General features: G+C 46.1%; 1 protein-coding gene across 1 annotated transcript in view; it reads left to right on the forward strand.

Annotated features, from left to right (window-relative positions):
- The window catches only part of DNAAF8 (dynein axonemal assembly factor 8), a 103,198-nt gene that overhangs the window by 50,603 nt on the left and 27,583 nt on the right, over positions 1-25,012 (forward strand). The window contains exons 15-25 of the mRNA XM_063171463.1: positions 457-601; positions 3,426-3,645; positions 5,497-5,603; positions 8,499-8,629; positions 9,898-10,042; positions 13,135-13,263; positions 16,515-16,736; positions 17,909-18,217; positions 19,852-19,926; positions 21,786-21,839; positions 23,727-23,899. Coding sequence (XP_063027533.1) covers positions 457-601; positions 3,426-3,645; positions 5,497-5,603; positions 8,499-8,629; positions 9,898-10,042; positions 13,135-13,263; positions 16,515-16,736; positions 17,909-18,217; positions 19,852-19,926; positions 21,786-21,839; positions 23,727-23,899 — 1,710 coding nt within the window. The remainder of the gene's footprint in view (positions 1-456; positions 602-3,425; positions 3,646-5,496; positions 5,604-8,498; positions 8,630-9,897; positions 10,043-13,134; positions 13,264-16,514; positions 16,737-17,908; positions 18,218-19,851; positions 19,927-21,785; positions 21,840-23,726; positions 23,900-25,012) is intronic.

Below are 25,012 nucleotides of genomic sequence, written 5' to 3' on the forward strand. Positions count from 1 at the left end.
TCTGGGACAGCACCAGTGGTGTGTTTGCCTTTTGATGTTTTTTTAGTGTTGATTTTGGCGCTGTTAAAGGTATAGAGACACAACCAGTTGGTCTATTATTATTTAATCACCCAAAGATGGGCAAGTGGTGCTGCACAAAGTGAACAGCAGAAGGGATGCACTGTGGGCTCTGCCCCAGAGGCCTTGCAGTTTTTCACTAGTAGGTTTATGTGACAAAAGGCAAAGTTATATCAGCAGAAATAAATTATAATTATTGGTAGCTGTGATTTAGCCCAAAGCCAAGAGCCTTGTGTGTGAGCTGCACATAAACACAAACCAAACCCAAACCTCTCTGTAGCTCTGGCAGTGCAGATCCATCCTGGGAACCACAGGTGAGCAGCAGGGCTGCACCTCTGAGCTTCTGCTGGCCTTGGGAGCATTTCCCTGCTTTTTCCATGTTTTTCTCTGGCTGTCCAGGTTGCCATGGTGCTGCTGTTGGAGGCTCTCTTCCAAAACCCCCTGGAGACCCATCACACTCTGAGGCTGCTGCTGGGCTCTGGGCTGGATGTCTGCGGCCTCCGCCTGCTCTACCCCAGCCAGGAGCTGCTGCTCTCCAGCTCAGGTGGGCTCTGCCTCTCCTCCAGAGCTTCCCAGATCTGTAAATACACTGAGGTGAAGGGTGATCAGAGTCAGATTTGCATGAGGGTTGCTTTATCAGTTCCTCTATCTTTCCCAAAAGAAATGATATAATAGCTTTGATCCTTCCTTCCTTCCTTCCTTCCTTCCTTCCTTCCTTCCTTCCTTCCTTCCTTCCTTCCTTCCTTCCTTCCTTCCTTCCTTCCTTCCTTCCTTCCTTCCTTCCTTCCTTCCTTCCTTCCTTCCTTCCTTCCTTCCTTCCTTCCTTCCTTCCTTCCTTCCTTCCTTCCTTCCTTCCTTCCTTCCTTCCTTCCTTCCTTCCTTCCTTCCTTCCTTCCTTCCTTCCTTCCTTCCTTCCTTCCTTCCTTCCTTCCTCCCTCCCTCCCTCCCTCCCTCCCTCCCTCCCTCCCTCCCTATTTTTAACTCTTCATGCATTTTTGGGTCTCAAACTTCAGCTGCTGTTCCTTTGCAGTGAGCTGTCCAACATTTCAGTGTCCTGAGCTCCAGGGTCAGGCTCATATGAGTTAAATAAAATCACTTAGTTCCCCACTGATACTCCTGAAGGTTTTAGCTGCAGAAAATCCAGCCTTCCTTTTCCACAATTCCCCCATCTCATTGCCTATGGGACTTCAGGAGTACTGATTTATCTGGCCTGTAATTGCATTAGCCGATAAACTATCACCAAAATGCCACATTATTTAATAGAATCCCATCTGAGGTGGGAGACCAGCAGGAGAAGGTAAATAAACACATTCTGGGGCTCTGAACTCAAATCACAAAGTGTTGAACATCACACACCAATGTATCAAATACTGGCATGTACCACTCAAATCTTTATTTTCTCCCATTTGAGAAACAGAGATGATGAAGCCTGCCTTAAAGCATCATGGAACATTATTGGTTGCTGCTGCAGCACAATAACATTCAGATATTCCAGAGCAACAGGTGTGCCCTTAGCTGCAGAGTTTAGAGATTGCTTGTGGCTTGTGCTTCTTTTTAAGCCAGGAAGTTCTTCTGGAAGGTTCAGACATGCCACAGACAATCCATGTTTCCTGGAAAAGGCACAGGCAGGCTGAGAGGGAGAGAAATGGGCTTCCTTCTCCTCTGGCAGAAGGGGAATGAAGACCAGCTTAAGCAGAGAAAATTCCCCAGTCTCCTCTCTCCCTTTTTGCATTTGAAAGCAGCAGGAGCAGGCTGCCCTAGGAATGGGATTGCAGTTGCAGCTGTCTGGGTGCTGTGCACAGAACACATTCCTGGTGAGAGCTGGAGAAATGGAGGAGGGCTCCAGAGATGAATAAGAAAACCATAAAACCTGCAGTCATTAGGAGCTGACAGGCAGCAGATCTGCTTCAATGCTCTGTACCATGCACCATTGTTTAAGAACATTTCATATGAAGAGACAATTCATTTGAGCTGAGAATTACTGTGCAAGTTTGTAAATTAGATTTTTAGCCTTAGCTTCATAACTCTAAAATTATTATTTTAAATATTTACAGCCAGTTGCTCCATTATCTACCTGCTCTGGAGATTTGTTTTCTGCCTTCTGATTCTCATGCAAGAAATGGTACATTTGTATATGCTTTTAAACCTAAGGGAAGAAAATCACACACCTTGCTGCATTTTCTGACATCTGTAGTAAGAATTGGAAAGGAGGCAAATTTAATTTGCTTTTTCTGGGTTACTTCCTTGGCCCCAATTGTGCTGGAGAAAGGTTTGCCAGAGTCATAGGGAAGAGCTGTGGAGAGAAATAAGGGAAGTCAGGGTTCAAATCCTGGCAGAAAATTAAAGGTGGCAAATCAAATATTAGCCTGGACCTCAGAGCATTGTACAAAATCTGTATTTAATCCAGAAGGAAATAATGTAAAAAAGAAGCCCCCAGATTTCCATTTTGTGATGCCCTTCAAAACCATCCCTTTCCTCAGGCCCTTGTTCTTGTCCTGCACTTCAATCCCCCAGCCTTCCTTGTGGTGATGAACAAGAGGAACTTGAAATGCTGGCTTAGAGTCACAGTTTGGGCTAAAAAAAACCCTGAAGACCACCAAGTTCCAACTCCTGCCACACTTCCAGTGCATCACCTGCTCTGGAATAACTTCTCACAGCAAACATGAGGCAAACAATTCCTCTCTTCAAGAGATTGCCTTGAATAACCTCAGGTTTGCTATTGGGTAAACACATACAGGTGCTGTCAGCATCTCTCCCCCAGGGCAGGTAACCAGGAGATGGATTCCCAGGGCAGATAACCAAGTGATTGATTTCCAGGGCAGGTAACCAGGTGATGGATTCCCAGGGATGTGGTGGTTTGCAGGGGTCCCAGGATGAGGAAAGAGATAAGGATCTGACTCCATGTTTCAGATGGCTTGATTTATTATTTTATGATATATATTATATTAAAACTATACTAAAATAATAGAAGAAAGGATTTCATCAGAAGGCTTGAAAGGAAAGAAGTGGAATGGTAACAAAAGTTCCTGACTCTCAGAGAGTCCAAGCCAGCTGACTGTGATTGGCCATTAATCAGAAACAACCACATGAGACCAATCACAGATGCACCTGTTGCATTCCACAGCAGCAGATAATCAATGTTTACATTTTGTTCCTGAGGCCTCCCAGCTTCTCAGGAGGAAAAATCCTAAGGAAAGGATTTTTCATAAAATGTAAGGTAACCAGGTGATGGGTCCCAGGGCAGGTAACCAGATGGTTCCTCTGTTGAAGTCTGCCTCTGACAGATCTGAAAAGAGCCCTTAAGTGGAGTGAATGACTTTGGGGTGGGTTATTCCATGTTTTACTCACACAAGTGTTTGTTTCCACAGAAAAGCTGCCTTCCTCCTACACCTCAGAACCTGGCAAGGTGCCCCCAGTGCTGGCATTAGGTGTGAGAGGCCCCAGAGCCCACGGAATCCTGCAGGACATCACCCGAGGCTGTGGCAGGGCGGAGTCTGTCGTGTCCCTGCCCCTGGCCCGCCGGGTGCACCGGGAGCTGTGCCTGTGGTTCGGAGGGAGAGCTGCTGGAGTGCTGCCCCCGCCGTCCAGGTGATGGCCCAGGACGGTTTGGAGGTGTTGTTGCACAGGCAGTGAGCCCTGCAGGCAGGCAGGCACTCAGAGATCTGTGTGTCCTGCGTCCTGCAGCACGGGGGTGCAGGGGGAGCAATCCCTCTACTTGTGCATTTCCAAGCCAGTTGTGCAGTCTGCAGAGATCCTTCTCTCTTCTGCAGCAGATCATAGAACCATGGGGTATCCTGAGTGGGAAGGGTCCCACAGGGATCATCCAGCCCAGCTCCTGGCCCTGCAAAGACCCCCCAACAATCCCACCCTGGGCATCCCTGGGATCACTGTCCAAGCTCTCCTGGAGCTCTGGCAGCCTTGGGGCTGTGCCCATTCCCTGGGGAGCCTGGGCAATGCCAGCACCCTCTGGGGATGAACCTTTCCTGATCTCCAACGTAAACCTGCCCTGGCACAGCTCCAGCTCCTGTTCTCTCAGCTCCTACATGTGTCAGGTGTGGGACAGTTGCAGTTGCTTCCTATTCCCTGCTCCCTGGTATCCAGGCCCCTAATTCACACTCTTGCTGCAAGATCTGGACACCTGGTGCTGGAGAAGAGCTGCAAGGTTGTGTGCCAGTAGTGACCCTCTCCTAGGAAACCTCTGGCTTTGCCCTATTTATCAACTGATAAAGGGATTCAGTAGGAACAGGTTCTTTGGAGGATGATGAGACAAGAGTGTGAAAATGAGGGGTGGCTAATAAACCTTGAACTGCATGAGAAACTCTGCTGCAGAGGGCTCAGACCTGCAGCTTCTGAAGAGGTTTTTAGGGATGCTGCCTGTTCTGGGGGCAGGGTGGCACAGTCAGAGGCAGCAGGCTGGAGGTGAGATGCTCTGCACTGCTGTCAGTGCTTTCTGTGAGTGGCAAAGCTGGGCCATGTGGAATTAACCTGTGGATTGCTGTGCAGGATTATGTGTCAGAGTTCAGCTCTGCTCCCACCCACAACCAGAAACTCTCACCATTTTATGTTTAAGATGTCAAAAAAAATCAATTTGGTCGAATTTCATTGTCTTTATTTGTTTATTTTCCACAGGGATGCATTTTCCTCTTACAAAGATGATAAATTCTGCTCCTCTGGTATAACTCAGTCCGGAGCAGTGTTACCTCCTAAATAATGCACTTGTCTTTCTCCTAATGCTGGTAATTTGGTCTGTTGGGAGACAGGAATACAAACTGCAGCTCAGATTGCCCTTTTCAGATTAGACTTGCAAATGCTCCAGGCTCCTGGGAGTGAGCAAGCAGGATGTGTTCCAGCCAGCTCCGTGCTGGTGGCAGGGGATGAGGCAGGTTTGCCTGAGCAGCCTGAGCTCACAGTCCCAGCCAAAACTGTTCCCAGACAGTCCCTGGCTTTCAAGCACACCTTCTGTTCACCCTGCCCTGATTGGGTCCTTTTGGATGTGCAGGAATGTTGTGGAAGTTTCTCTGGCAGGAACATCCCTGCCAGACTGGATCATGCTTGTTGCCTAACACGAACCCTTCAAACTGGTTAAACTCAGCCTAAAGAACCCAAAGTGAATAGCAACTAGGATGTGTCTGTGGGTGGGAAAAGCTCTGCTAGTGCAGCCTGACATATTTCTTGATTCCCAGATTTCTTTGCCAAGCTGACTACTTTGCATTAGCTACTTTTAATTGAACACAGGGAGCCTCAGGGGGAGTAATATGAAAAGATGTTCAGTCAGAGAGACCTTGATGCAGCTCATGTCATGGACAAGGGATTGAAATGGCTTTTCCAGTAAAGCAGTTTTACCAGAGAAGCTTCTGTGGCCTTGGATTTGTCACAGAAAGTAGGTTTGAGTCAGAACCTTTTAATATTTTTCATTTAATATTTATCATTTTTCTGCAGCTCTCAGAGACCTTCCCCAGCTGGGGCAGGAGCAGATGAAGAAAAAGTTGACCTCCAGGCCTTGATGCTGCCTCGACCTCCAGCCATGCTTGTCTCAACTACCAAAGGTCAGTGCTAGGAAATGAAATTTGAGGGTTTACAGTTCTCCTTCACTGATAACATCACTTTACTCCAGCCCAGCTAAGGCCATTGTGCCTCTGCATTGCTCAGGGCTGTGACCTGGCCAGTTCTGGAGGCAGGAATGAATTTCTAGTGGGACGCTGTTGCCTGAAATGAAGCACAGAAGTGGCACCACCTCATCTTCCTCATGGGAGCAGCTGCTGGAGTCCTGGGGGCTGCTTGGATGTCACTGAAGGGGGGAAAAAAGAAACAAAAAACACTTCACAGGAAATCTCTGCACAAAGAAACAGTCACATGAAGAGCTAACAGAGTCCTTAAACTGCTGGTTCATTGATCAGAGATCATCTGAATTTTATAATCAGGGGAATTAAAAGGTTAAGGCTTTGTTTAGGGCAGGACTGACCACAGTCAGAAAGGAGAAGGAGAGCAGTTTGTGGGACTAATATCAATGGGTTATCACCTCACATCCCCATTTTCCCTTTGTAGGAGCAGTGTTCAGCCCCTGAATGTGTACCTAAGCAGCAGCAAACCTAACCAGCAATATCCAGGGGACACCTGCCAAGGCTAAAATGTGTTGGGCTCCTGCTGGAAAGTTCAACATCCCCTGGAGAGGGCCTGGCCCAGCCCATCTGGGGGGCAGGGGGCTTTTGGCCAGTGCTCCTGGCTGGTTCCTGCTGGCCCAGTTGAAGTGGGAATTTCATTCACAGGAATGAAGGGAGAGCAGAGGGGAGCAGAAGTTCAGCAGCTCTCAGGGAGGAGATGGAAGAAGGAAAGCAGGATTGGAGTGACAGGGAAAGAAGGCATGGGGAATTAATTGCCAAAGAAAAGAATCCATGAGAAAAGGATGGAAGCATAAGGCAAAAAGATGAAAAAGGAGTAGAAGAGAAGGAAAATAGAGAAGGGAGAAAGGAAAAAACCAATTTTGAGCCAGTTTTTCATCTTTTGGCTCATGTTAACTCAGGTAGTTTGGCAGGCAGCCCTTGGCTCTGTTATTTGGGATTGGGATTGATGGCAGCTGGTGGCTACTGATGGAATGAGTCACATTTGCTGCCTCCCCTTCCTTTTATGGCCCTTAATGATTCACATTTGCTGTGGGCTGCTGAGTTCCACCACACCACGTTCCATCTGCATGGAGCCTCAGAAGTCACTGTCAAGCTCTGCTCCTCAGATAACTTTGCTCTGGCAAGAGGAGCTGAAACTCTGCTCTGGGAGCAAACACCCTTGGGGTTTTCAGGAAAAGAAACATTCAGTGACTCCTTCCCTGTGGTCTCCAGCAGCTCCTCTTGGAGACAGGAATAATTATCCATGCAGATAATTATCCATGCAGAGCAGAGGTATTGCAGCTAGGCAGACCTGCCCCTTCTCAGTAATCAGAGTTTTGGTGACCCAAGCAGATATTCTTGATGATTTGGGACATGTGTGTGCAAAAAAATGGTTTTTAAAGTGTTATCAACTGGAGTAGAACCAAAATCTTCCCACCAACAATCTTAGGTTTTGACAGCTCCCATATCACGAATATGGTTAAAATCCAGTGTTAAAGCCATAAAGCCAAACAGAGATTTTAGGCAAAGAACCATCCTGCCTGTCCCATCCTTAGTGAGAAATACAAGGTTTTGGTGCTGTTGCTTTGAACAACCAGGCTGAGCCTTGGCAGGACAGATATCCATATCACAATGTCTAGAATAAAAAGAAATATTTACTGTCCTACCCTCAGAATCAACTGGGACACAATGAAAAATGCTCCAATCTCATTAAATCTATTGGTTAAAGCTACAAGAAATTACTGAGGCAGCACAGAGGAAACCCATGTAGAAGTGGGCTCAGAGCTCACTCTTGGCAGCTTATGGAGATCTGAATATACATTGTGAGGGATAAAAAGCTGTGTTAGAACTGAGAAAGTGTAGTAATGAAGGTCATGGTAAAAACAGAGAGCTCAGGCAGATCAGAGGCTTCAGGGAAAAGTTTTGAGCTTGTCTCACACTGTTTAAAATGTGGGGGGCTGCTCAGGAGGCCTTGGAGGCTCCTCCTGAGCTTGCTCAAGATTGGCAGGGAGTCTGGGATTCAACTTGGAGAACAGGAGTCTAAAAACCCAAAGTTCTAACCCAAGGGGAATTCCAGTTGTGTCTACATTCATTTGTACTGGGATGAGGGACTCAGGGAGAGCTCGAGCAGCCAGAGCTGCTGGAAGAGGATCAGGTGGGACAGGGCAGGCTGGTACCATTGCCATGGTGTCCAAGGAACCTGGGAGGCCTCAGAGGGTACCAAACCAAAGGTGAGATCACAGGTGGTCCAGAGCTTCAGGAACTTGTGTCTGGGATGAAGATTAAAGGCAGGAACAAAGGAGGGACAACAGGAAGCAGAAGAGGGTGCTGAGCAGGATTGTTGGGACCACCAGTAACAGCAGAGAGCAATGAGAGCAGAGAGGAGTGGCCAGAGCTGCTTCATGCTCTTTGGAGTGAACAAATTGAGCAAGAACAAGTAGTTCTTGTTGTCCTTTTTGGTTCACTCAGAGCGTGGTCAGGCCTGCAAGGCTCAGTCCTGCCCTGAGTGCTGGGGGCTGCCTGGGGACAGCTCCCACAGCCCAGCCAGCACCAGCACCAACACACTGCCTGTGAGCAGCTCCCAGACCTGGGGAGACAGCCTGGCTCGTCTCGTGATGATTCACAAAGATATTACTGATGATGCCATAAGCTTTCCCACTCTGGGCTGGCCTTGGATTGCAGTCATGATGAGCTGGATGCAGCAAACAAACCATAAAACACTGCTCAGGATGCAGCTGTTTGCTTCAAGGTGGAGGCAGCTGCTCTGAGAGCTGCCTTGCACTGATACCACAGCTCCTGTGACAATAATATGCTGTTTTTCTTGCCCTTTCTTTGATCTAGGGGACATCATTCTGCTGGTGTCACCTGTGGTGCCTCCGTGTGCCTTTGGGGCCGTGCTTTCCGCCTGTGCCCGCCGGGGCTTTGTGCTGCAAGGACTGCGGCAGCTGCAGCTCTCAGCACAGCAGGGCCTCGTGCTGGGCATGGCAGCAGGGCAGGTACTGTGCCCTCTGTGCCCTGCCTCACCCCTTGCCCTGCAGCTGATGGTGCCAGCACTCCTCCTGTGAGCGCTGCAGGACACCCATTCCCTCCTTGCCAGCTCTCTGTGTTCCTGTGAGTGAGCTCCGGCTGCTCTCAGTGCTGGCTTTTTCCCTAGCAGGAAAACCCCACAAAGCCTTGGCCTCTCATGGAGAACAGGAGTGTAAATTCATCATCCTGCTCCTACTAAAACAAATGTGAATTTTGCCATTGATGTCAGAATAATCAGGAGCTGGCAGTAGCCCCATGAACCAAATATTGATGTGCAAAGGTAGTTTAGGAGAAGAGTCTTCACTATCAGATTCATATTTGGTGATGTGCTTCACAGTCCCTCTGGGCCTTACAGCATGAAGTCCCCTACTTCAGTGCTCAAAAAGAGCTTTCAAAAATAACTTTTTTTTTCTTTGAAGCTCTGACTAACATGGTGATAGGTTTGATGGAAAGTGCACTTGGCATCTTGACAAGTCAGCCTAAGGAAACAGCAGTAATCACAAGTACAAGGTTGCAGTCAAACTTAACATATGCAAGAAGTCCAGTGCTGCCCTTGTTATACTATAAATCCCACAGGAATTATATGACACCTTCTCTCACAAAGGAATGGACCCCACACTTCAAGTCATCATTCTGAGGGTTCTTTGCTATGTCAGTCAGGAAATGCATATGTTTGCAAATCAAACTCTACAAATTCCCTCTTTTCTGCTTGTTCTGTGATCAAGCCTAAGGAATAACAATGTCTCTGGCCATAATATTTTGTAGAATGAATGAAACCTATTTATGGAATACTGCAGCCCAAATAGCCAGATATTTGGAGCATGTTGCTAAGTGACCATTAAGGAGTTAACAGCAGCAACCACCGCTCCAATGTGAATATCATCCCTTCATTTGAGACTCCAGATAATCTTAGAGTGACTTATGGTGCATCCACTTATGGTGGATGGTACCACCTATCAGCTGAGTTACAACTGCTCTGGTTTTAGCCCAGCCCAGCTGCAGGGCAGGATGATTTTGTGTTAAGCCTCTTCCCTGAGTTTAAATTAAGTTTCTCTGTCTCAGGAAAAGATGACGCAGAGCACCCAGATATTGGAGTTCCTATGGCTCAGTAGTGAGCTGGATCTTGTTATGCCATTGTAATTTATCTATTTGCTTGAGCCCTATAGTAATTACATGTGGATTTAGCAGTCTAATCTGCCCTTCATTATTTCAGATTGCTGTCTTTTGCCCTGGCAAGAGCTCAGGCTCACCTGCTGGTGCTGCAGGAGGAGAGGTCCCTGGTGAGCCCCGCAGGCACTGCCTGGTGCTGCTGCTGAGGAGGGAGAATGCCACACATCACATCCCTGCCCTGCTGACAGGTAATGCCCTGCCCAGCAGCCTGCCAGGGAGGGTTTGCATTGCAGGGGGTTCCACATCAGCAGTGCAACCACAGCTGTGCAGTGCAGGGAATATTTATGGGGAATATCAAGGCCTGCTCATGTTGCTGTAGCAATCTCCAGACCAAGGTGTGCATCAGTCACTGCTGCACATCCAACAGAGCTGCCTGGCCTTTGCCAGCTGTTTGATCTTTAGCTCTGGAGTCCTCTTGAACTTAAAATCACCAAGTAGTTCCTGGTTGAATGGGCCTCAGAAGGTCTCTCATCCCACTTCCTGCTCAGCAGAGCATCAGCAATGAATTCCCTCAGGATGCTCAGGGCTTTTTTTCTGTCAGGTCTTGAAAATCTGCAAGGGCAAAGATTCTCTGTGACAGTGTTCACAGGGGTCCAAGGATGAGGGAAGAGACAAGGATCTGACTCCATGTTTCAGAAGGCTTGATTTATTATTTTATGATATATATTATGTTAAAACAATACTAAAAGAATAGAAGAAAGGATTTCATCAGAAGGCTAGCAAAGAATAGAAAAAGAAGAATCATAACAAAGGCTCCTGACTCTCAGAGAGTCCAAGCCAGCTGACTGTGATTGGCCATTAATTAGCAACAACCACATGAGACCAATCACAGATGCACCTGTTGCATTCCACAGCAGCAGATAACCATTGTTTGCATTTTGTTCCTGAGGCCTTTCAGCTTCTCAGAAGGAAAAAATCCTAAGGAAAGGATTTTTCATAAAAGATGTCCATGACAATTCTCCTGCATCCCTAGACCTTTGTTCCATCATTATGGGAAATGTTTTCCCTTTATGTGAGGTTGTAACCTCCTGTTTGGATTTGTGAGCCTTGTCCCTGGACACTTCAAAGCTGGGCCTGACTTTGGCATCTCACACCCAGTGCATGGAGGTGTTGTTGGGGCTGTCCTGCCCAGGGCCAGCAGTTGGATTTCAAGGATCCTTGTGGGTCCCTCCCAGCTCTTGCTGGGATTTTATGGCCTCAGTCCCCTCTCAGAAACTCTTTTTGCCCAGAGAGGTAGGGTGGCCAAAATCCAGCTGTGCCACTGAACCTGAGGGCAGCATCTGATCCTATCAATCTCAGCTCTGAGTCCTGCATCCTTGTGACTTCCAGGCACCCCAAAGTAACTCATTTTCTGTGGAGGGACTGCCAAAACCCAGCCAAGTTGCTGCCTTAAATCTTCTTACTTGAGTTTCTGTTTTCTTGAGGATCAGTTGACATTGACCTCAAGTGGGGAAGATCAGAGGCAACAGCAGTGGTCAGGAGGGAACAGAAATCGTGCCCTGGCTCTTCCCAGGAGGGATCACTGTGGGTGACCCTTCCATTAGCACCATCCCACACAGCCCATGATGGAGACATTCATCCCCAGCCCATTTGCTTCCTTCAATTTATCCACAATAGGAAAGAACATTTAGAGGTTTGGAAGGGGGGGAAACAATGACAATTCAAATAGTCCTGGGCTTTTTCTCTTGAGACTATCACAGAATGTTCTGAAAACATGTGCAGACACAGAGGATTAATCATGGCACAGTAATTACAGCCCCGTGTCACCTGCTGCCTCTGTACCCAGGGAAAGTTGCTCATTAAAAAGTGCAGTTTCTGCAGCTTCCCTCAGTGCCACAGATGATGTTTTGTGTTCATATTTTGCACGGGGAAATTTCCACTAGAAATACATAAAATATTATCCCTCATGCTAGAGAACTCAGGGTTTTTCCCTTTGTTTGTGACAGATTTTGCACATGTCTCTTTCCATGTGTTCTGTGCTATTTTCATCAGTCCTGTACTGCAGAAAGACACCTTAGTCCATATTCCAGAGCCCTGGAGAGGGGAAGCTGATATTCTTTCCCCACAAGCTTTGGATTGGCATCTGGGAAGTGCAGAGTAGCACTTAGATTGGAGTAGGGTAAATACCTCACTAAGAAATTCTGCATTTGTAATTAATATGAAAAGCAGTTTCCCCTTCAGGGCCTCGAATGCTGTTCAATTCTCAAAGCAAGTTAAAACTTGACAAATACTCCTGAAACAGAGCAGATAAATTGGTGGGATCTGTGCCCTGAGGTCCAAACACCACACATTTTTGTTCAAGCTTTACTTTCTGCCGTGCCCTGAGTTTGAATAAACAACAGGCAATACTGCTGGGACAGTGGTGACCCATTTTTGGTGCCTCTTGCCTTTTGAATTTTGAGGAGCAGGTGATTGTCAGTGGTACATTTGACATCCAAGCTTTGCCATCAGCCTGTAACACCAATAATCCATTTCCCATGCTCCGCTACAGTGAATTTTTGACAGGCTTGTATGGTAGGAAGCAATCAAATGTGTACAAAGTAATTTAAAAAATAACAAGCCTTTAAAACTGTGGCCTGAAACATTATTACAGAAGGCTGAACTAATTGTTGTGGAAATGTACTGTATGCAACACCTTAATGCACTGCCTGTGCACAGCCCAGCTCTTTAGAGGGAGAATGGGAGCTGAGAGATTGTGGCTTTAAGCACTTAGTGTCTGTAAAAGTGGTGTGGAATGGGATGTTTTCCAGACTGGAAATCACAGGAGCAGAACATGATGTCTCTGTTCAGGTCTGTCACCCCAGCAATTCCTCCCGGGCCCTGTGGGGTGCAGGACTTTGGCCTCATTCCTGGAAGTGTGAGACACCTTGAGAGCCTCCACGTGAGCATCTGGGACTCTTCCTAGTGGACACCACCTTATTTAAGATATTTATTCAAATTCAGGAGCTCTGTGGCAGCATCTGTGCACTTGTTCCACTTGTTTCAGTTCCCAGCAGAGTTAGAAGGGGATAGAAACAACTGGGTGTGCTGAAAAAGCCAGAGAAAGCTGTGGGCCAGCCTCAGTTTTCAAGAGCTCCTTGCCCCTTTTTAAGTGGCCCATGTGATTTTGGGAAGAGGGGATGGTTCAGCTGAGTTTGGTGTCTCAGGTAAGCCCAGTCTGTAGCCAGAGCTACAGTCTGTAAGCCCAGAGCTGTGACCAGTGACCGAAACAGCAGAGTATTTTCATGTCAGGCTGAGCAGAGCTCAGCATTGCTCACGTTTGCTGCTGTTCTGAGCACAGGGCTGATGGAGGAGCTGGCAGAGGCAGGCCCTGGCATTGGGCACAGCCTCCCCCCTGCAGCTGCTGGACAGGAGCCATCGCTGTGCTTCCACGGGGCTCCATACGCCGCGGCCGCGCTGCTCAGCCTGGGTACGTCAGGGGCTCCAGGGGCACACACCTGGGATGCTCTGGGCTGGGAGGGACCTCAAACCTCATCTGCTTGCTGGCCAAGAAGGCCAGTGGCATCCTGGCCTGCGTTAGTGTCTCGGTTTGGAAAGACAGGTGTCTGCTAGGGAAAGCAGGAGCCTCCCCTGAAATGGAGAATGTGAACCCTCCCCACCCCTCTGAATTGCTATAAATTTTAAATTAAGGGGCTCTCAGGGCAAAAAATATGGGAGGAGGAAATGACAGTTCTTTAGTAGGGAAGAAAATAAGAGGATAAACACTGCAGTAAATTAAAACAACACTGACAGAGTCAGAACTCAACCTGACACCCTGTGGGTCAGGGTGTTGGCAGCAGTCCCCTTGGAATTGTGGCTGCAGTCCTCCTGAAGTGTCAGGGGTGGTTCTGTTGTAGCAGGATCTTGTAGAAAAGGGTGTAGTCTTCCTGTGAAGATCCAGTGGAAGAAGAGGCAGCTGCTCCTCTGGGAAATCCAGTGGAGAGCCATGCAGTTATTCCAGGATCTCCAGATTATATCTGGGTAGCAATGCTTGGCTCCTCCCTCTGGATTTTATCTGGGTAGCAATGCTTGGCTCCTCCCCCTGGATTTTATCTGGGTAGCAATGCTTGGCTCCTCCCTCTGGGCTCACATCTCCCAATGGGATGCTGTAGTTCTTATCAGCCATGCAGTGACATTCAATATCAGCAGATGTCCCCTCCTGAGGGAGGAGTGATTGTGATCACTCAGAGAGAGATAAGGCAAACTGCCCACTTGACAAAAGACAGCTGCCATACAGATGGTGATAGAATACATCTTGCCCTGCAACCTGGAACAATTAGGAATGGTGTGGCCAGCAGGAGCAGGGAGGTCATTCTGCCCCTGTACTCAGCACTGGTGAGGGCACACCTTGAGTGCTGTGTCCGGTTCTGGGCCCCTCAGTTTGGGAAGGATGTTGAAATGCTTGAGTGCATCCAGAGAAGGGGCTGGTGAGGGGCTGGGAACACAAACCCTGTGAGGAATGTTTGAGGGAGCTGGGGCTGTTCAGCCTGGAGAAGAGGAGGCTCAGGGTGACCTCATTGCTCTCTGCACCTTCCTGAAGGGAGGCTGCACACAGGTGGGGTTGGTCTCTGACAGAACCAGAGGACACAGTCTCCAGCTACCTCAGGGAAGGGACAGGTTGGATATTAGGAAGAAATTTTTCACCAAAATAATAATAAAGCACTGGAATGCTCTTCCCAGGGAGGTGGTAGAATCACCATCTCTGGATGTGTTTAAAAAAAGACTGGACGTGGCACTTGGTGCTATAGTCTAGCTGAGGTGTGAGGGCACAGGTTGGACTTGATGATCTTAGAGGTCTCTTCCAACCTCATCATTCTGTGATTCTGTGATTCTGTGATTTCATTCCACAAGCAGGGACACCTGCCACTATCCCAGGTTGCTGCAAGCCCTGTCCAACCTGGCCTTGCACAGTTGCAGGGATGGAACAGCCACAGTGACAGGGGATTTTCCTGGATAAAACCATTAGGAATATGCTGTTTTCTGTAGGATCTCATTTGTTGTTCTGTGTGATGGTGTTTGAGGGTCCCCAAGATGAGGGAAGAGATGAGAATCTTGACTCCACTTGAATCTTGACTTAATTTCAGAAGGCTGATTTATTATTTTATAATATATATTATGTTTAAAATGCTATACTAAAACTATACTAAAGAAAGAGAGAGGACATCAGAAGGCTAGAAAAGAATGATAATAAAATCTTGTGACTGCTCACAGCCTCAACACAGCTGGACCTGAGATTGGTCATCGAGTAAAAACAATTCACATGAGACCAATCAAAGATGCACCTGTTGTTAAACCATCTCCAGACCACATTCTACAGCCATCAGATAATTATTGTTTACATTTCCTTTCTGAGGCCTCTCAACTTCTCAGGAGAAAAATCCTAGCAAAAGGATTTTCATAAAATGTCAGTGACAGTTTTGCTGCCAGTCAATCACAGTAACTCTCATGAAAGAATCAATGGAAATCAAAGTGAAAATGCCTTTATAAAGTCAGTTAAAAGATACATGCAAAAAGAAATTATTGAAACATGACACAGTAACATCCAATTAAGCCTTAATTAAGATAATTAGAAGGTTAATAGACAATCAATACGTATTTATTGCCATAGTTTCAAGAGAAGTCAAAATATTAAAATGAGATAAATTGTTGGTTGTGTGTAGAACTGGAATGTGCTGAAGTGATAAATGCTGGCAGCTATAGTTCTGTAGGTGCAGAAAAGGCACTTTGCAATTTCATTTTACTCAGATATTCTAAATTCCAGTTTGTACAGTTGTATTCACTTTGGTAACCCATTCATTCAAAGCTGGGAGATTGATAGGATTTCAAACAGCAAGGAAATGGGTTTTCTGTTCTTAATCTATGACTCACATGGGTGAGTCTTAAACCTCCTAGTTCTGTACACTTGGAGTAAAAAAGATTCCCATGTTTATTTCACTAACTACATGTTGGGGTTTTTTATGTGTTCAGCAAGTTAACTTAGTTTAATTTAACTTAATTATTTGAAAATTTGAATGCCAGGACTTTTAATTAAAACACATTGCTCTCCAAAACCAAAGTGACTCTAAATCCTAAGGAAAAATGAAAATTAAATGCATGTCATTCACAATTCTCTAGCATTGTAAAATGTTATGATGTGGGAATAAGTAAGTAAATAAATGTTTATTGCTTACATAATCATGTAGTGAATCAGTATGGAACAACCAGGGTTTTCTGATGGGCCAGGGATTCTCCAGGCTGTGCTGTTCCCAACAGGACTGTGGATAGAAGCATAGAGTTACAGCAGTCCCCAAATTAGCTCCCACTTGTGTGCCCTGCAATGTCCTAGAAAGCAAAATGAAGCATTGATTTAATGTGAAGTCAGTCATTAGTTATCAACCCAAAACCGGTGCCTTAAATAATTTTAGTATAGATCTATCAGCTCTGCCTAATGGTGTGAATAAGGATATCAAAATTACAAGGAATGTATTTGCTTTACACGGCAAAATGTAATTCCAGGGAAGGACTGGGACTAATTAGAGGGGCTTTGCTGTGTTAATATTCCTCCTTCAGGAGGATTTTCCTGAGCTGCAGTGTGAGGAGGCAGTGAAATGCTGGTTGGGATTTGTACAGTTCCTTCACAGCAGAAAGCCTGAGCTGTGTTTTCATGGGGTAACAGTTTTGTTTTCATGCTCTCCTGGGCAGGAGGAAACCTCAGTGTGGTGCCAGAGCCCCATCCCATCCCTCTGGATTTCCTGAGCCACCGAGCTTTCGCTGCTGAGCCCGGCATGGAGCAGGTGGTGATGCTGACACTGGTGGGGATGAAGGCTCTGAAGAGTGCTGGGGAGCTCCTCCAGCAGATCCTGCTGCCCCCCATCAGGGATCAGCCTCAGAGGGCAGGTAACCCAGCTCTGGAGACCTTGGGCTATCCTGAGTAGCTCTTTTTAGCATGGCAGGAACATCATAGAAGATGTGGTGAAGGGGCCTCAGAAAGAATGGGTTTCTTTGTTACCCCCCTAAAAAGCTGAAGAATTTCTCTCGGTTTGTTATGGGCAATCACAAACAGCTCAGGTGGGCATAATTTGCTTCAGAGAGCATCAAATGAGTTCCAAGTAGTGCTTGGGCTTGCAGAGCTTTTATGTAACACAGAGCACTGTGTCCCTCCCTGAGCAGGGGGAGGTAAGGCTGGGCTGGAAGTGGGGCAGGAATTTGGCAGTGCCAGCTCTGTTCTGTGACTGCAGTGACAGCCCTGGCGAGCAGAACCAAGGCCCCTCACGCTCTGGTTCCCCCAAGGGAGGAGCAGGGAGGCTGTCCCCACACTGCTGCTCACATGTGCATGAAAAGGGCTGTCAGGCCCTAGGCAGGACAGGGATTTATGTGATTTCATGTGCAGGTTGCACTGAAGTGTGATAACACAGGAGCTGTAGGCACAAAGGGCTCAAGTCTGCCTGTCTTACACGGTGTTGTATCTGACTTGCCCAAAACTGTGTTGAAAGACTGCTTGAAATCCTGTGAAGTTCTGTATCTGAGATCTGAGCCAACAGAAACTTCCAGCACTCATGGATTGAGCCCTAAATACCTTCCTACATAGTCAGAAGACAACTTTACAACCCCAACAACATTGAAACCACTTTAGAGACAAGTCAGCATTCTGCTGTAGTTTGTTATTCTGCTAAACATTGCTTAAAGTGTTATGAGAGGTGCTAAAGGATCCATAATTATGGATTATGCTGTGCCAAGCCACATTGTTATCAGTGTACTCTCAGTGATTCCCTTTCCACTCTCCTCCATTAGCTGTGCTCTCTAATCAAATCATGGCACTTGCTCCCTGTGGCTCCCTGTTGATTTCCCAGATAGCCATTTTTTTGTTCTCCACTGTAATGGCATTTCTTAGAATTAGCATCTCATGGGTTTTCCCAGTATATTCCTGTTTTTTCATTACAGTCCATTCTGGATGAAACAGAAGTCAGAACAGCATTGGAACTTGTGCAGGGAAAAAAATCCACGTGAAATAAAATGTTTGTGTCCAAAAGAAAGCACAACTTCTACAAAACACAAGCTGCTGCCTGGTGCTAAAACCATTTTTCTTGATTCAGGACTCGAGCTGCTGGGCCTGAAGTGGCTGCCCCGCCTGAGTGGGTGCCAGGCCAGGGAGGTGACCCCTTTTGAGGCTGGGGACACTCACTGGCAGAGCAGCCTGGGCACGCTGACGTCCAGCCCTGTCCTGGTGTGCGCGCTCCGCGGCACCGACGCCTTCCTGGCCCTGGGAGCTGCCCTGCAGGGATGGACACAGAGCAGGGACAGGCTCTGCACAGGGGACAGCCTCCCACAGGCACTCATGGCTCTGACACCAGAGGTGACCTTCAGACAAGCCATCCTCTTCTTCACAGAGGCAGATTTGGTCACTGGTAAGGCACGGTTTTAGTGTGTGTGTGTTCTCCTCAGCTGTAGGGGGTATGGGAGTTGATTCACCTTAGACAAAGGAATCCAGTGCTGGGGGTTTTCTCAGGCACAGGAGAATGTAATAATGTGGGGGTAAATTCTGTGCTTGGCTGAATTAAGATGAGGCAATGAACCCAGCAGGAGCCAGCTGAGGTCACCTGCAAGGTGGCTTTTTAAATTAATGTGGCTGTGCTTGGCCTGGTGCCCTTTCTGATGATCTTGAGGTACTCCATAAGTACTAATTACATATGAGAGCAATTGGCAGGATCAGTAAATAATACCATGCATTTTAAACCCTTTCTGTAAGAGAAGCTGAAGAACAGAGCCCAAGAGCTCTCACACCTAAATGTGGGCCCCTAATTGTGGTTCCAGACTTGCAGCTTGATGCCTCAGCCTTTCCCTGTGCTCAAGGAGATTGAAGGTGTGACCAGTCTGTAAGAAAACAGATTTCTTGAGAATTTCTTTTTATCCTGGAGGAGAATGGAGACCTTTGCTGTCAAAAGCTTCTCAGGGTTCAGTGATGTGTGCCAGCATCGATCTTTCAGCACAGTAAATTTGATAGTTTCCTCCTGTAGCAGGAAATGCATAGCCATGCCTCTTAAAACTAAATCACTGTGCAGACTGTGGGGTTATTGATACTGGATGGTTTAGAGCAGCAGAATACAAGCTCCCACTGTTTTCTTTTAATGTGAAATATTCAGAGAAGAATTGGGGCTGCCTGACTCCTCTCACCCAGAGAGAAACAGTTCTGAGCCCTGACAGTTTCTGGCAGGGAGCTGGAACAAGATGGTCCCTTCCAACCCAAGCCATTGTGGGATTTTATGATTACTCAGAGGCAGAGAGAAATCAAAGATTGTGGTAACACCATGTGTCAGCTGAAGGGGAGTGATGCAGTCCCATAAGTGCATTCGTGCTTTGAATTTACAGCCCTTCCTTTATCTTTCCTTGGGGAAGAAAAGTCCTTTGTCATCAACACAAACTTAGCCACTTGTGTCAAACCCACTGTGCCTGTGTAGTGTGCAATAAGAAATTTGCTTTGCTGAATACTATGAAGAAAGATTTGTCTGGGAAAAGATCCTGGGTTTAGGCTCTCACAGCAAGTTTGATTTGTCAGTGAACTATGGGGGTGTTCTCTGTGAGACTGGGGAGCAAGAAGAGGAGCCTTCAGGAGAGAAGGCATCAGACATCCCCAGCTGGTGCCTTAAACTCTAAAGAGTTCAAGCACTGCAGCCCTTAATTAAAGTTATCTTGAGATGGAAAGGCAGGATAAGAGGAAAGCAGAGCTGTGAGCTCAGTTTATTGAGGGAGGTTGTAATGGCAGTGCCAGCCTTTTGCACCAAAGCCACTGTGAGGAACAAAAGAACACAGCTGAGGCCAAACTTCAGCATCCTGCACTGTCTCTTTAATAAGGTAATTCCATTTTTCCCTTGTGTTTTTATTGTTGTGAGAGAAATGGAGAGACCTCCCTGCTCAAGAACAATATTTTGTAGCAGGTTGAACATCTGCCCTGCTAAATAAAATTACTTTTGTCACCCTCCTGCCCCAGACATTGAAGTTTCCCATCTTGAATCCATAAAAATACCTGTCCTTCCTTCTCCAGATGCAGAACACCGCCCTGCTGGGAAATTCCTGCCACCACCTGGCAGGAGCTCCAGGACTGAAGGGAAGACCACAGGTAAGCACCAGCTGCCTCTTGAAAAAAAAAACCAAGTTATTTTAGACTCTTAAATAGATTGAAGAAAACTGTATGTCCTCTGTCAGAGCCATTGAAATGGGATTAGTAAACCTTTGGTTAGACATCCTCATCCCAGGCAGCTGGGGAGGAAAGGCCAGCTGGGTCCCCCTGGTGCTGGGGGAAGGTGTGAGTATTGTCACATTTCCTCTCCACAGTCCTGAGAACCACCTGCTGAGGGATGGTGTGCAAAGTCAGCTGGAAAAGTAATTATTGTCAGCTCTTTAGTAGCTTGTTTCAGGTGTAGAGCCCAGAAATGATGACTTTCATGATGTTTTAGAGAGGTGAAGTCAGAGCAGAAGGTGCATTTCCTATGTCTCTTGTCATTTACATCCCAGTGGTGCCCAGGTCACCATGGGATTCACAGATCCTGAAAGTCCTTTCAGGTAACCCCAGCACTAAGGAAAAAAAAGCTGGTGCTGGGAGGATGAGCTAAAAAGTTATAAGACAAGGCAAGGACCTCAAGGCTGGTTCCACCTGTTATTTGTGCTCTTGTTATTGCAACAAACATGTGGAAAGAGAAAGAGAGCTCATTAGAAAAAAACCCAAATACTCTTTGGCTAAATACCTTCCAGATACATAACTATGGAAAGTAGATAGACATGGATTTTGGACAGTCATACAAAAAAAAAAAAAGTAATTCTGTTTTGACAAACAGATTTTAGTTTTTTCTTATCTACCTTGCATGTTACAGTAGGTAAACTTGCCAGTCATTGGAAAATGAAGGCTTTTATCAGTCTGATGCAGGATTCCCCTCACTGTGCCCTAGATCTTGATAACTTCTCAATTCTCGTGTGCCTGAAGTGCCTTGATTGTGCTCATCTCCAGGTCACTGCAAGTTTTACATTAGACTGAAGGCAACATTTCTCTGTTGGCTTTTGTCCTAAGTTCTGATTCCCCAGGCTCCTTTCATCCTGCTCTGCTCTCCTGGAGAACCACTGGAGCAGCCACTCCTGGCTGCCTGGGAAAGGGCCAGGCAGGTTTTATCAGCAGCACTCAGGATCCACAGCACCCCTTTGTTTCTGAGAGAACATCAAACAAAACTCCAGAAACAGGGCAGCATCTGAGCTGACTGTGGAATATTAGGAGCACAGATAGGTTTAAAATCACTGTTAAACACTCCCTGAAATCCCAGAAAAGGTAACCAAGATCCAACATGATTTAGTGTCACTGTCATATTTGCTGAAAAATCCCTTTGCCAGGAAGGGAAGCTGAGAAGCCTCAGAGAAAAATGAAAACAATAATTATCTGATTGCTTCTCCTGTGTTTGCTGCTTTGGAATGTGGTTTGGCCATTGTTTACCCACTGGTCATTGTTTGATTGGTTTCATGTGAATTGTTTTTACTTAATCACCAATCACCATCAGCTGTGTCAGACTGAGGAGTCAGTCATGAGTTTTTCATTGTCATTCTTGTTAAGCCTCCTGTCTGTATCCTTTCTCTATTCTTCAGCATAGTATTCTTTAATATAATATAATATAATATCATAAAATAATAAATCAGCCTTCTGGGAACATGGAGTCAGATTCCTCATCTCTCACCTCATCCTGGGGACCCCTGCAAACTCAGCAATTTAGGACCTGCAGCCCTGCTCAGCCTGTGCTCCTGGGGTTACCAGAGAAGGGGGAAATGTGACCCCTCCCAGGGTGTCCCAGGACATCTGAAATCAATCCATCCATGTCCCTGTGTAACACCCTAAAATATCAGTGTGTAATATTGACTGCTTTATATAGAGATGATAGCACAATTCTCAGATTGTCTTAGAACTCACCAAACTCACTCAAATCTGCTTCTCTCCTGCAGTGGGTGAGAGCTGGAGGTGCCGAGCAGAATCTCTGTTCTCCTTCCTGCAAGCAGGTGAGAGAAGAGCAAATGGCAAAATGTCTTTTGACAAGGACTTGGTGGATCTAAATCATCTGAATGTACCAACCCAAAATAAGCAAAAAAAGGATTAAACCAACATTTTCCTTAAGCTGGAATCCAGCCTGATGCACTCTGAGCATGCCAGATGTGGTATCTGCTTGTCTTGAGTTCCCACTTATTTGAAGTCACACCTATCTGAACTATTATCTATAAATAGCATATAAACTAAACTCTATTTTTACAGTTAGGCTATGAAATCAAAACCTCTGTAATAATTTTTTGGGGGAGGCAAAAAGGAAAGGATTGTGAAGAATGGATCTAAAAATATTACAAAGTAGAGAAACGTAATAAAGACCAGAAAAGGCTCTGAGCAGCCAGAACTGGAAATCAGGCAGGTTTGAACATTGCCAAACAGGTCCCTCTGCTCATTCACGATCAGCAAAGATTGTTCCATTGGTAATTAGTGGTATTTTCTCTAGTTCTTGTTTCTTGTAATTGCTGAGGAGAGAAAGCCAGCTCTGGGTGACAAGGTGTCTGACCAAACCAGGCTGGCAATCCTCCTGAATTGTCTAAAGTCCCTAAATATGCAGCAGGTAGTGACTCACACAGCAGAAGAATGAGAATATCTGCTCAAAAACATAGCAGATGGTGAGGAAAACATCTGGAGGCCACTGAGTGCTTACATAACACACAGGGGTGAGGTTGCTGAGGTGGAGCCCAGCAGCTCCCTGCACTTCCAGGCTGTTGCTATGGAACCTTTCTGCTCAGGAATGATGTGAGGAAACAGCACATCTGTAACAGGAGGGCTCCCTGCAGCACAAGGGTTAAGTTTCCATATCAAGTGGGGAGGAAATAATCTTGGATTTTATTTTTGATCCTGTGTTTCTGTGCCATGTCCTGCTTGTCACCTGGAAATAACAGCATTAAATTCGAGGTAGCCTTGTTGATGCTTTGCTGCATTGACATCTGTGTAATTAGTACTGGGGTGTACAGAAACAGAAAATGACATGTTTTGTACCCAAACAGATCAGCTTGGATCAGTCTCAGCAGCCTGGAGGATGTTCCCCTGTGCTCCTGCTGATTGATGTGGTTCAGCACCAGCAGTTCCTGGGCCTCACAGACTGGTTCTGACACTGCACTTGCCAATAAATCTCCAGAAAGATGTTATAAGGATAAAATATTAACTATACTCTTGGTAGCAAGTACTTTAGCAAGACTAAAAATTTGAAAATGCTGTCATTTAAAAACGGAATTTATGTATTTTCTGCCTTTAAATCCATTTTCATCAGACAGCAAAGCTTCCTTGGTCTGGTTTGTTTTCTGCTCCTCATAGTGCTGCACCTTCCTGGCAGCTCTGCTGGGAGAGCTGTGTCAGAAGCAGAAGGTTTTTTACTGGAATGTCAATTTTTGGTAAAGACAATTCAATTAATTATTGGTTTATGACATTAATTGGGACCTGTCAGGGTTGTCAGTGCCTCTCTGAAACAGAGCTCTAAGATACACAGAACACCAGAGTAAGAATGTAAGAGCTGCTCAAGGCTCACATCACATAATCACCACGGTTCACATGAAAAATGCAAAAGGGAATATTTTATCTCTCTTAAAACATTAATCTCTAATATAAAGGTTTGAATCTTATCCGACAGAGCTGCCACAAGAACTTTTAGGACCTGGAGCAGATTTCCTTGACGGAGAAACCTCCAAGCTTGGACTGTTTCAGATGCATTTTTAATCTGAAAACCCAACAAAGCAAACCCAAATCAATAAATGATCCTCTATGCCCAGGCTTTTTATGGACTCATTTTTTGGTATTTTTATGGACTTCCTGCCGGGTCTCCCCATGCCCAGGGCAGCAAACAAACCCCTCTGTGTTTGTTGCAGGGGCACAGCTTCTCTGCACGGTGCTGCTGATCAAACCCGGGGTGTGGAGCCAGGGGCTGCTGCCCAGGATCCTCCGGGATCTGCACCTGGAGAAGTTCTGCGTGGTCGGGATGAAGCACCTGGAGCTGGGAGCGGCTGCTGCTGCCTCTCTGCTGCCCTGGGAGCTGCAGCAGGTCAGTGAAGGGAATGGCACCTCTGTGTGGGGAGGAAAGGGATGAGCTGGGGATAGTCCATTCCTCAAAAGCCCAGCAGTTCCCACCCGGGATTTCAGAGCTGTATGGAATGTTATAAATGAGAAGCTTGACTAGGCCAATATTCAAGCAGCAATCTATTAATTAATATGGTAAAGCATGAGCAATACAGTGCTGGGTGCAGTGGGGGAAGTTTTCCCTCCAGCTGCACACCGATAGTTGAGGCTCACAGGTATTTATAGGGGTACTCATCAGCTTTCTCAGCAGTTTCTATTCCAAATTTTTCTCATCAGCACTTTCTAGTCCCAATTTTTACATCACATTTCTATACACTATTGTGATTTAGTTTTTCTCAGGATGTATCCCAAAAGGAGTATCCCCAGGTGGTGGTGGTCCAGTTTCTAAAAGAAGGAAGAAGTCTCCCATCTGGTGGGGTCCAGTTCCCCAGATGTGTATCCACCTTTTGATTTCAAGGACTATAAATCTCATAACAGTGATGTCCAGCTTCCCTTGGTCGAAACTATAAATCCTTGAGTTGATGTTCATCTTCCTTTCTCAAGCTGCTTTTCACTGTTTTGTTAAGGCTTGAGGAAAGCATGTTTCCTTTTTATATATTCTAAAGTTATAGTTTCAAAGATCCTTACTACAAGCAATATTCTAAAATTATACTTCAAAAGGTTATTATTGCAAAACTCTTTAAGGCTTAACTACAAGCAGAAAGTTCCTGTCAAAAAGCAACATCCTTAACACTTTAATTCAAATGCTCCTAAATCAATTTAAGACTTATAAAGGTTAATTATGAAAAAAGATAGGTTCAAAGGTCTTCTTCCATGCTTTACTTTTTTAGTAATTATTAGAATTCATCTTTATAACTGTCCCATGCTTGGTTTCCACACACATCACAATCACAAATACACACATTGCCTGTATGTACCTGACACCAAACACAGCTGTGTATTTCACATGAAACAATCAGATCAGCACCTCACCAGCACAGAGAGAGCTGAGGGCTTTTATCAAAGCCATAAAGACAGCCCTGGTTTCTCCCAAACGAAACTTTGGGGAGGATGTGGGCAGTACAGAGCTCTCAGGAGT

Source organism: Melospiza melodia, chromosome 18 (assembly GCF_035770615.1).
Source record: "Melospiza melodia melodia isolate bMelMel2 chromosome 18, bMelMel2.pri, whole genome shotgun sequence".
Lineage (NCBI taxonomy): Eukaryota > Metazoa > Chordata > Aves > Passeriformes > Passerellidae > Melospiza > Melospiza melodia.